General features: G+C 42.7%; 1 protein-coding gene across 1 annotated transcript; it reads right to left on the bottom strand.

The window, feature by feature from the left end:
• Positions 1–343: 343 nt before the first annotated feature.
• UCP1 (uncoupling protein 1) lies at positions 344–7,360 on the bottom strand. Its single transcript, XM_015073593.3, has 6 exons — positions 7,098–7,360; positions 6,257–6,455; positions 4,566–4,766; positions 4,365–4,466; positions 3,227–3,407; positions 344–652 (listed from the first exon to the last, which is right to left on the bottom strand). Exons 1-6 carry the CDS (start codon positions 7,221–7,223, stop codon positions 538–540), a joined length of 924 nt encoding a protein of 307 aa, XP_014929079.1. The 5' UTR covers positions 7,224–7,360; the 3' UTR covers positions 344–537.
• Positions 7,361–10,310: the final 2,950 nt, after the last annotated feature.

The following is a 10,310-nucleotide window of genomic DNA, read 5'->3' as shown; positions in this document are numbered from 1 at the left end:
TTCAGATATAGGTCCAAAACGGCAAACCTTTAAAGGTATTAACGGTCCTTTATTGAATATATTAACTTACAACTGGGTTAATAAGTTAAAAGGAAACATTAAATATTTATAAACCTAAATGCACCGCTCCATTTGCCTCTTCTGGCGACCTGAATTATAATTAAAACATATTAAAGTTCTTCATATCCAATCGTAAGACCCCAGCCCTCCCCAAACAGGCAGATTCAGTCATTTATCCGGACACTGCATTTGCCAGGGTGCATACTGACTGTTTTGTTTTCTCCCTCTTAAAACACTGAGAATAAAAGTCACAAGAAATAAATACAATTTTTTCTTTAAAACACTCCCTCTTAAAACACTGAGAATAAAAGTCACAAGAAATAAATACAATTTTTTCTTTAAAAAGTCCAAAACTCAATTAGTATTCCTCTATCTTTTTAGGGTGAAATGAGTATGTTCTGTTTGTTTTGGATTTTAATTATCTGGTCAGTCAGCACAGATTCCCACCATTGTGTTACATCCTTTTCCTGAAGACGATTATGTGGCACAGTCCATGGTCTGCCTTGACTTCATCAGTTCCCGCTTCAGCTGTTCAAAGCACACAAACATAATGACGTTCCAGGATCCGAGTCGCAAGAAGGAAGGTACAAATCTAGGAAAGTGCACATCACCATTCTCTGAGTTTGTTAGAATTCTTAAAGTTATTGTGGCACAGACAGCTTATGCTTCTCACTGTGCCACTCTTCTCAAATAAAGGCACTTAAAGGTAGCTATTTTTCACCCTTCCCTACTGTGTACCTAAAATAATATTGTCTAAAACTTCTTCAAAACAACAAAACCGAGGTGCTCACATCTAGACACATACATACACAGCCTTCACTCCCTCCAAAGCATGTCTCATTCCTGAAGGGGCATTTTCCAATAACTCCCCTTTTTTGAGGGGAGGGGAAAGTTCTGCTTTGTTTTGCTCTGCTTTCTGGATGGGAGATAGAAACTGTTGAAAGAGGAAAAGGAGAAAGCAAAGAAAAAGTGGTAAGTGGACCGACCATTTTCCAGAGTGAAGAAATTCGTGCTGTCCAGATCTTGGCAATTCTTGTCCTTAAACTGTCAAGAGACTAAGTGCATTTTTTGGTTTTGCTTTTTGTGGGTTTTGTGTGTGTGTGTGTGTGTGTGTGTGTGTGTTATGTTTAAGAATTATGTCAAACTGTGCAGACCAAATGATTGACTTTGAATGCCTGTTTGCAGCAATGAGATATTCCAGAAAAAGATGTCATCAGTTAAATCTGCCTTGGGTAGATTTTTTAAAGAGATCTGGCCTATAAAAATCAGACCCCCAAGGTTTTTGTGTGTGGTTTTGTTTTTTGTTTTGTTTTGTTTTGTTTAGGTCTCAATACATTTCTTCTGACTCCTGGATGGATGTGTGTGTGTGTGTGTGTGTGTGTGTGTGTGTGTGTGCATATTTTAATTACATATTTTAAATGTTCATAAGTCTACCATTTTACCATTTTAAGTGTGTAGTTCAGTAGCATTAAGTACATTGTGAGCAACCACTGCCCATCTCCAGAACCTTTTGGTCATCCCTAACTGAAACTGTACATATTAAACAAGAATTCCCTATGCTCCTACCTCCCCCAGCCTCTGCTAACCACATTCACTTCTGTCTCTATGAATCTGACTACTCTAGATGCCTCATATATGTGAAATTACACAACATTTGTCCTTCTGGGGCTGGCTCAATTTATTTAGCATAATGTTTTCAGGCTTCATCCTTGTTGTCACATGTATCCCCAAAAGGTTTTAAATTAAAAAATATATATATTGTTAAATGGTTAATGGTTGATAACTGATATATCCATTCTAAATTAATTTTGTAATGTATTTCATTTGTATTAACATATAAGTGCTGATTATGGTGAATTGGAACCTTGTGGATAATGTGATTGGTGCATCTATGCCTTTGATAAGGTTTGAGGCATTGCCTTCCAATTTTAAAGGGTTATAGAATTTTGTTATATTATCACTAGTTTAGTCCTTATGAAGTATATCCATAAATTAGTTCATACTGTATTTTCTTACGAAGGTAGTTTCCAATATAATATTGCTTAATGGGAAATGGGATCTACACAATACTAGTTTCTAGGTGAGTGTAATAATTATCTAAGCCACACCATTTTCTGCATCACTTTTCCAGGTCAGTGGCAATGATTTTTCTTTACTTTTACTTTAATACAATCTAAAAATCTGAGTCCATCAAGTCACAATAGTGAAAATTCCAGCTATCGCACTACCGGATATTTACCCAAATATAAGAAAGCTAATCCAAAGGGATACATGCATCCTTGTGTTTATAGCGGCATTATTTACAATTGCCAAGATATGGAAGCAGCCAAAGTGTTCATGGATAGATGAATGGATAAATATGTGGTACACACACACACACACACACAATGTAATATTACTCAGCCATGAAAAGAATGAAATCTTGCCATTTGCAATGACATGGATGGAGCTAGAGAGTATAATGCTAAGAGAAACAAGTCAGTCAGAGAAAGATAAATACCATATGGTTTCACTCATAAGTGGAATTTAAGAAACAAAAAAGCAAAGGGAAAAAAATAAGACAAAGACAAACCAAGAAACAGACCCTTAACTATAGAGAACAAACTGATGGTTACCAGAAGGGAGGCGGGTGGAGGATGGGTTAAAAATGTGATAGGGGAGAAGGAGGGCACTTGTGATGAGCGCTGGGTGATGTATGGAAGTGTTGAATCACTATATTTACACCTGAGACTAATAGAACACTGTACATTAACTGGAATTAAAATAAAAACTTGAAATTAAAAAATATTTTTAAAAAATTTAAATAGTAAAAATCACATCCTATTTTCTCTTATTCCTCTATTACACTTTCTCTCCACTTTATAGTTCTCTAGCCCCGATCAGGCAAAATCCCATCTACGTTTCCAATAGACTGGGACCAAGTGAGAGGTCACTGATTTTAAGTGAGCTTCTGATCAAGGCTGAGAAAATTTTAATATCACAGTTTTTAATGTTCTGGCCCAGTGTTGGAGGATTGGAGATACTTATGGCAAGGAAAAATAGATACTAAGTATACTGCATAGACAAAGGCTGGTTAGCTATAGGTCAACTATTTGGACGAGACAGCACCCCAAAACACATAGATACTGTGAACACAGCATTACAGATAGAGAAGACCATATCCTACCCTTTGAAAAAAGCCAGTGGTCCTTCTTTAGTGAGCATTGTAATTGCACAGTTGGGCACACTTGTGTACTGTCCTGGTGGAGAATTAACAAATCTGGTTTTTACCACATCCACTGGAGAGGACAGAACAGTTGTGCAAAATCCGGCGATGAGAGCTGACACAAAGTGGCAGGGTAGGTCATCTAAAACGGACCAATGAGACAAGTCAGCATCAGACTTTTGGAAGAAGCTTCTAGTTTTCAGTTCTCTATCAGATCCTTATAGAACCTGTTAGAATATTTTAGGAACCTATCCAATGGTACTACATTTTAGATAAAACCACTGATGAGCTCCTTATTTAACCAGCTCATTTGGATATAGTGTGGGATGGACTCACCTTCTGAATTATGCTATATAAAGAATAAGATGCCAACAAAGTCCCATATATTAGTATTAAATGAGAATAATGCTGATTAAGAATATAGTTGCATTTTCTTTTTGTTGTAGCAAAACATCTAATATTTAGAGTTTGGGTTTTTTTAATTTTTTTTATTTTATTTTATATTTGAGAGAGAGAGAGAGAGAGACAGAGCATGAGCAGGGGAGGTACAGAGAGAGAGGGAGACACAGAATCTGAAGCAGGCTCCAGGGTCCAAGCTATCAGCACAGATCCGGACACGGGGCTCAAACTCATGAGCAGTGAGATCATGACCTGAGCCGAAGTCGGACGTTCAACCGACTGAGCCACCCAGGTGCTCCCCCCCCACAACTTTTTTCCTTAAAAACTCTATCTAATGGGGGCACCTGGGTGGCTCAGTCGGTGAAGCATCTGACTTCAGCTCAGGTCATGATCTCAAGGTTCCTGAGTTCAAGCCCTGCACTGGGCCCTCTGCTGACAGCTCGGAGCCTGGAGCCTGCTTCAGATTCTATGTCTCCCTCTCTCTCTGCCCCTCCCTGCTCTTACTCTGTCTCTCTCTCTCTCTCTCTCTCTCAAAAATAAATAATCGTTTTAAAAAAGTTATATCTAATGTTCAAAATTACTTAATTTTTTAAAAGAGAAAACTGTTACAATTAGGGGGTTTAGTACAATGTGGTTGGAGAAGCTCCAGGATGAAATTGTAAATGCGCAGACCTGGTTGTTATCTACAATAGGAGGTTACCTGCTAGTAGTTTGTTTTTCACGAGGGCCTCCTTCATTAGATCATATGTAACTATCTCTGTACAATTGATGATGACATTTCTCGTCAGATTGGGAGTAGTCCCTGAAAAGAAGAAAATGTTTAATAGCTCCAGTATACGATAAAGTGGTAATTGAATACATGTGTTTTAATAATTATAAAATTCACCTTAAAGTCAGTTACCTTTCCAAAGGCCTGTCAGGCCTTCCGTTGTTGCTATAATTCTGTAAGCGTTGTAAGTCCCGGTGTATCGGGGTTTGAGACCATGCAGATGGCTCTGTGCTTGAAGTCTGACCTTCACGACCTCTGTGGGTTGCCCTATGAATACTGCTACTCCTCCAGTCGTTAGACCAGCTGAGATCTTGCTTCCTAAACCAGCTGTTGCTATTCAGAGAGAAAAAATATTTATCAAGCAAAAATTAAAAAAAAACAAAAAACAACAAAAAACCAAGACCCAGAATGCAACTCTGTCTTTTTAATTTTAGTAGTTAGTATTATTCTATCTTTATATCTTTTCTATTTCCCCAATGCTTGTGATGATCATGCACTAAGTATGTGCTAAATCACTATAGGCTAGAAACCTCAAAGTTGACTAGAATTTTTTAAAAAATAAAGACTTTGAAGCACCAAGAAACACAATACTTAGTTCTTTCCCATATTTGGCTCTCTTTTTCTGTATATCCCAACTGGGAGGAGGCACCAGTCACCAGGGAGGCTTAACCTTCCTCTCATCAATGGTGATGTTAATTACTGGACTTCGAGGTCTTAGGAAAATCCCAAGTGGGCAAACGGCCCCCGTATGGGATGTCAAGTGTTATCAGGCTATGAAGGGTTACAAAGGGAACAACAACAACAAAAAGAAGTGAAAAAAAGTGATTTTTGATATAAAATTTTGAAATCTTTTAGCCTAAGTTACTCAAGACAGATATTATTTAATCAACTATAAATAGTCTTGGAGCCCTCCTCTCCCACCCCCACCCCCATGCTCATTCCCATAATTAAAGTATGGATCAAAAACATTTACTCATCAAGGGCTTTCTCAGTCATTCTGTTTCCTAATCTGTAAAACAGAGACAATAACGTCTACCTCATAGAGTCACTGTGTCAGTTAAAATAATATCAATTCAGCACTTAACATACTAACCTGCATATAGGAAGTACAGCAATTCTTTTCCTAACTGTATGATTGTACTCTTTTCTCATCATGCTTGTCTAGGAGCTGAGCATACAATAGATAACCATCTTTTAAATTGGCAAGCTTAAGTCCACTGTAGTCCTTCCTCACCGCTGCACCTGACTCGGTTCTCTGGTCTTCTCTAACACTGGAGACCTGACAAGGAAACTCTTAAAGGAAACGAGTTTTTTCCTGTCCTCTCAACTCTCCTCATGAGGTCTGATTTTCTTCCCTTCAGACCAAAGGGTTTCAAGTTTGTTGCATGCCAAAATTTCCAAGAAACTTGTGAGAACATAGATTCCCTGGTCCCAACCTGAGCAATTCAGATTCGGAGGACAAGGCAGTCCTCAGCACTTGGGAGTTTTAACAAGCTCCACTGGTGTTCCTGAGAGACTTCACTGTTTGGAGAACTTTGACTTAAATGTTATTTTGCAGCCCATCCATCTTCTCCAGATGGATATCCAAATGAGGCCCCAAATATCTAGGATCCACCGGGTGATTTTTACAAGTGTAAATCTGCATCTGAAAACTGGATTTTGCACACTTTTCTTTCCATGAACGGTGAGTACCAAGCTAATATTAGATGCTTCCTTGACAATTTGTTATGAGGACCACTACCCTGCATGTAACATTGCTTGACCAGAGCTGGGCTCAGGGCATGTCTTTCTATCTGTCCTTCCCAGGAATGTTCCCTGCTTACTTTCTTTCCCTGCGCTGAAGAACTCCTGGACGGTGTCATAGAGGCCGATCCTAAGAGAGGCAAAGCTTATTTGTCTCTGGAGGCCAGCAGGCAGCCCACTATAGAGTTTCATCGGCCCTTCTGTTTTTGCCAGAGTGGTGATTGTTCCCAGGACACCTCTGTACTTAATGGTGCTGGAGGTCTGGCATTCGCCTTGGATCTGGAAATGAGAAAGGACAGGTCAGAGCGAAGTTAAAATTGAGTAAGGGGATCCTAACTGGTGAGGAAAGAACGAAGACTGGCCATAGGTGGTCCTCGGTGGAGGAGAAACTTTAAGCCAAGATTTTCCCGGCTGTGTTCCTATTTTCAGTTCCTTTTCCCTTTTCAGCAACGTCTCCCTATATATCTCTGTATCTCTCTAGCTATGTATATATGCAGAGAGATCAGCTATAATGCACATTTTGAACATTCTCACCCTCCCTGTATAAATTCTCCAGGACCCCTAAGCGGCAGATGCGAATGTGATCCCTCCAAATTAAGAAAGGCAAAGAGCCTGGCTTGTAAACTGGGAGAGGCTGGTATTGTTAGCCGTTAGAACACGTAATACACCCTAACTTTGGGGGCTTTGGCAGCAGACATGGTCAACCTGTCTTCCGTGGCTTCTTGTGGTTCTTCCGTTACTCTCAAAGCATTCCAGTTTCCCACCCTAATGCATCCAGTGCTGTGACAATGCCGCACCATTTGTTAAGGGGCCCACGGCCCTGCCTTGAGAAGGGGTGGTTAAACCAAAGCGCTTGTCAAAGGGACGCACAGAATAGATGTCCTCCCTCTCCTTGAGACACGTCCCCATCTCGCTCGCTACCTGTAGCCGGACTTTGGCCGTGTCCAGCGGGAAGGTGATCACATCCGCCACACAGGCCGCCACGCCAGCAGAGACGATCTTGACCGCCATGGTCGGGGGCACGTCTGAGGCTGTCAGGCCCACCATCTTCGCTCAAATTGCGGAGCGACGAGCGGGCGCAAGGAAGAAGGACTTGGGCCCCCGCAAGGTGGAATTTCTCCCTGCCTCTCTTCCCCTGTCCCGCTGGGACAGCAAACCGGCTTCCTGACTTCAGAGAGGCGGGGGACGCTCGCAGCTTGGGTGGCGCGCGGGCAGTGGCTGCAGGTGGAACCGGGCGCACCTCTCGTCTTTCCGCCCTCGCGCCGGGGAGGACCAAGGCTCGCTGGCTGGAAGCTCCCGTGCGCCCTGCCAGCGCCGGGTGACTTATATAGGCAGCCGCTCGGGGGCTGCGGCTCGCCAGGTCTCCGCAGACCGGGGGTGGACCTGGCTGGGGCGTGCCCTGGAGCGCCAAGTCCCTCCCACCCGCATCCTCGCCGCGCGCCTGGAGAGCCGGCTTCCACCCCGAAAGCAGTCGCCGCGCACCTAGCCTTCTGCGCCCTGCGCCCGGCGTCCGGCACTTCCGAGGGAGGGCGCACCGCAGCAGGGACCAGCCCCGGTCCCAGCTGGGGCCGGGAGCAGGTGCGGGCTTCCTAAACAAGCGCGATCTCGGGGACTCTGGTAAAAGGTCCTGCCGAGCTGGGAATTCACCCAAGCAAGAGTGGAGCGCCCCTTGTATCCTTCGGGCACCCTGGGAACCTTGCAGGCATCCTCTCGGCTTCCTTTCCTGTCTTTTTAACTTTTCATCCTCCTTTCTTCTTTCCAACCACCAAATCCAGACCCGGGAAAATCCAAGGCAGGAACCAAGAACACCTTGAATTTTAAAAAGAAATAAAGTGTTTCGTTTGAACGCTTTTTGCAGAGGATGTCAAATGAGATCACTGACATTCTAGAAAGCAAATAGTAAATTGCTAATGCACTCTATGAAGCGAGATATAACTTGCTCCTTTTACTTTCCTTTCTTAGGACAGGGCGGTGGAAATGACACCGGCAGATCCCTTGGCTCCAAGGGGCAGTTCTTCTGATCTGGCTTGGTCATCTGGACTCCCACTTTTGCTTCCTTCTAGTAAAATATGGTTCCAGAGACATCCCAGGTGGGAAATCTGTTGCTAGCTTACCTACAGTGATAAATTAAATGTTGCAATGTGTCTTTGTTCCTGCTCCTACCCTGTGCAAAGCTGTATTGTGAGCATTCATTTATTCTTTTGGTTCAGGAGTAGGGAAAATAGGATACAGAGCCCCTAGAGAATGATTTCCAAATACTCTGTACGAACAGGTTGTGTGCCCTGTGCTAAAAGCCTTTCTAGAGGATTTCCAAGAGAGGACAGGGCTGAGAGATATTGAGGAAGCCAATGGTAAAGGTAGGGTGGGCTCTGAATAAACAGGAGAAGAAGACAGTGGTTTTCCTCCTCTGCAAACACCTGCTGAAATAAAGAGCAGTTGAGGCAAGTAGGTGGCATATACAAAGGCAAAGACTTGGGGAAAGCAGGGTGAATGTATGGGGATGTGTTCTGTTGACCTGCCCGAGAAAAATGGGTGATGGGAAGAAGGAGAGAGGCAGGGTATGACGTTGGTAAAAGATGAAAATGTGAAAGCCAGACATGGCCAGCTGAGGGCTGATCCTGAGAGTCTATTCCAAATGTGTGTTCATGTTATCACTTCATGCCTGTGTAGTTCTTTACAGATTGTACATGTTGTATTTGATATGGTAGACAATACAGCTTTGTGAATGGTTTGATATAGAGTCAAAGATTTTTCAGAGATGACTCTAAGTTTAAGAACATGGATAGTAGTGGGGCGCCTGGGTAGCTCAGTCGGTTAAGCATCCGACTTCAAGTCAGGTCATGATTTCACCCCCGCAGACTGGGGGGTGGACCTGGCCGGGGCGTCCCCCTGGGCCGTGCTTGTGGGTTCGAGCCCCACTTCAGGCTCTATGCTGACAACTCAGAACCTGTAGCCTGCTTCAGATTCTGTGTCTCTGTCTCCCTCTGCCTCTCCCCTGTTTGCACTCTGTCTCTTTCTCTCTCAAAAATAATATGATAAACATTAAAAAAATAAAAGAGCACGGGTAGTAGGCTCAGTGATGGTGCCAGCTGATTGTCATGAGACAGTTGGTAAGGAGAGGTGATTTTAGGGGCAAGAAGGTGAGATTAACTTTTAAAGTCTTGGAATTATTTGAAGAGAAGAGTGTTTATCATAGGTAAAAAGCTACCATAGAAAACTACATATAACATACTAAAAGAGCAAGAAATCAGAGCTGGGAGGTATTTGGGAGACAGCAATATGGATGCAATGAGAAAGGGTACGCTTTAAATGGGAGTGAGTACAACAGGATTGGGCCAAGTGGTAGGGGTACCCAGAGTTATGGTCTGGGAAGAATGGTCTTGTCAAAGGTAAAATTCGTAGTGTGTCCAGTCATGGAGCCATGATATTAGAGAATATAATTTAAGGAAGGGTGGGGTCTCGACTAGCATGAAATTTAGAAGATGTGTCAAAAGAGGACAAAAGTGAAGAAAAGCCTATTGAATTTGGCTCTAACACTATCGGTCATCTTAGGGAGTGTGCTGTGGTGGAGTCATTAGGTTGAGGCTGATGGCTAAGCAGAGATCGAGAATGTTCACTATAGTGTGACTAAGTGTCTAAGAGGGGGACACTTTTCCTTGGTGACTCTAGTGAACATCTGCTATCAACTGGTTAGTCCCCAGCTCACAACTCACCCCTTCTAAGAGGCCCTTGGAAGGAAATAGGAGAAAGTTTGCCTCAGGTCAGAGAGAACAGTAGGGTAGAGGGTGGCGTCCCCAAGGTCAGACTTCTCTTCTGGCACAAAGAAGAAGAGGTGAAGAATAGGTCAGTGTGACCAAGGGTAACAGCCCTTTTATGACGTGGTTAAGGAATGGCAGCGAGTTCTTAATGTACTAAATTCCTATTTCCTTTTTGAAAATTTAGAGCAACATTTACAACTGTACTTGCTCAAGCTGTGGCCAATCAGGAATCACTGAACAAATGTCTCTATATTACATAAAAAAAGATAATGCTGTGCATTTGAATACTGTTCTACACTTTCCCATAATTCTGTCACTAACCACCAATAGGAAACTCTGTGTTGTAGTTGTATAGATAACTGTGCAAATGACAGAA

Source organism: Acinonyx jubatus, chromosome B1 (genome assembly GCF_027475565.1).
Source record: "Acinonyx jubatus isolate Ajub_Pintada_27869175 chromosome B1, VMU_Ajub_asm_v1.0, whole genome shotgun sequence".
In the NCBI taxonomy this organism is placed as follows: Eukaryota; Metazoa; Chordata; class Mammalia; order Carnivora; family Felidae; genus Acinonyx; species Acinonyx jubatus.
This window is presented reverse-complemented; position numbering and strand designations above follow the sequence as displayed.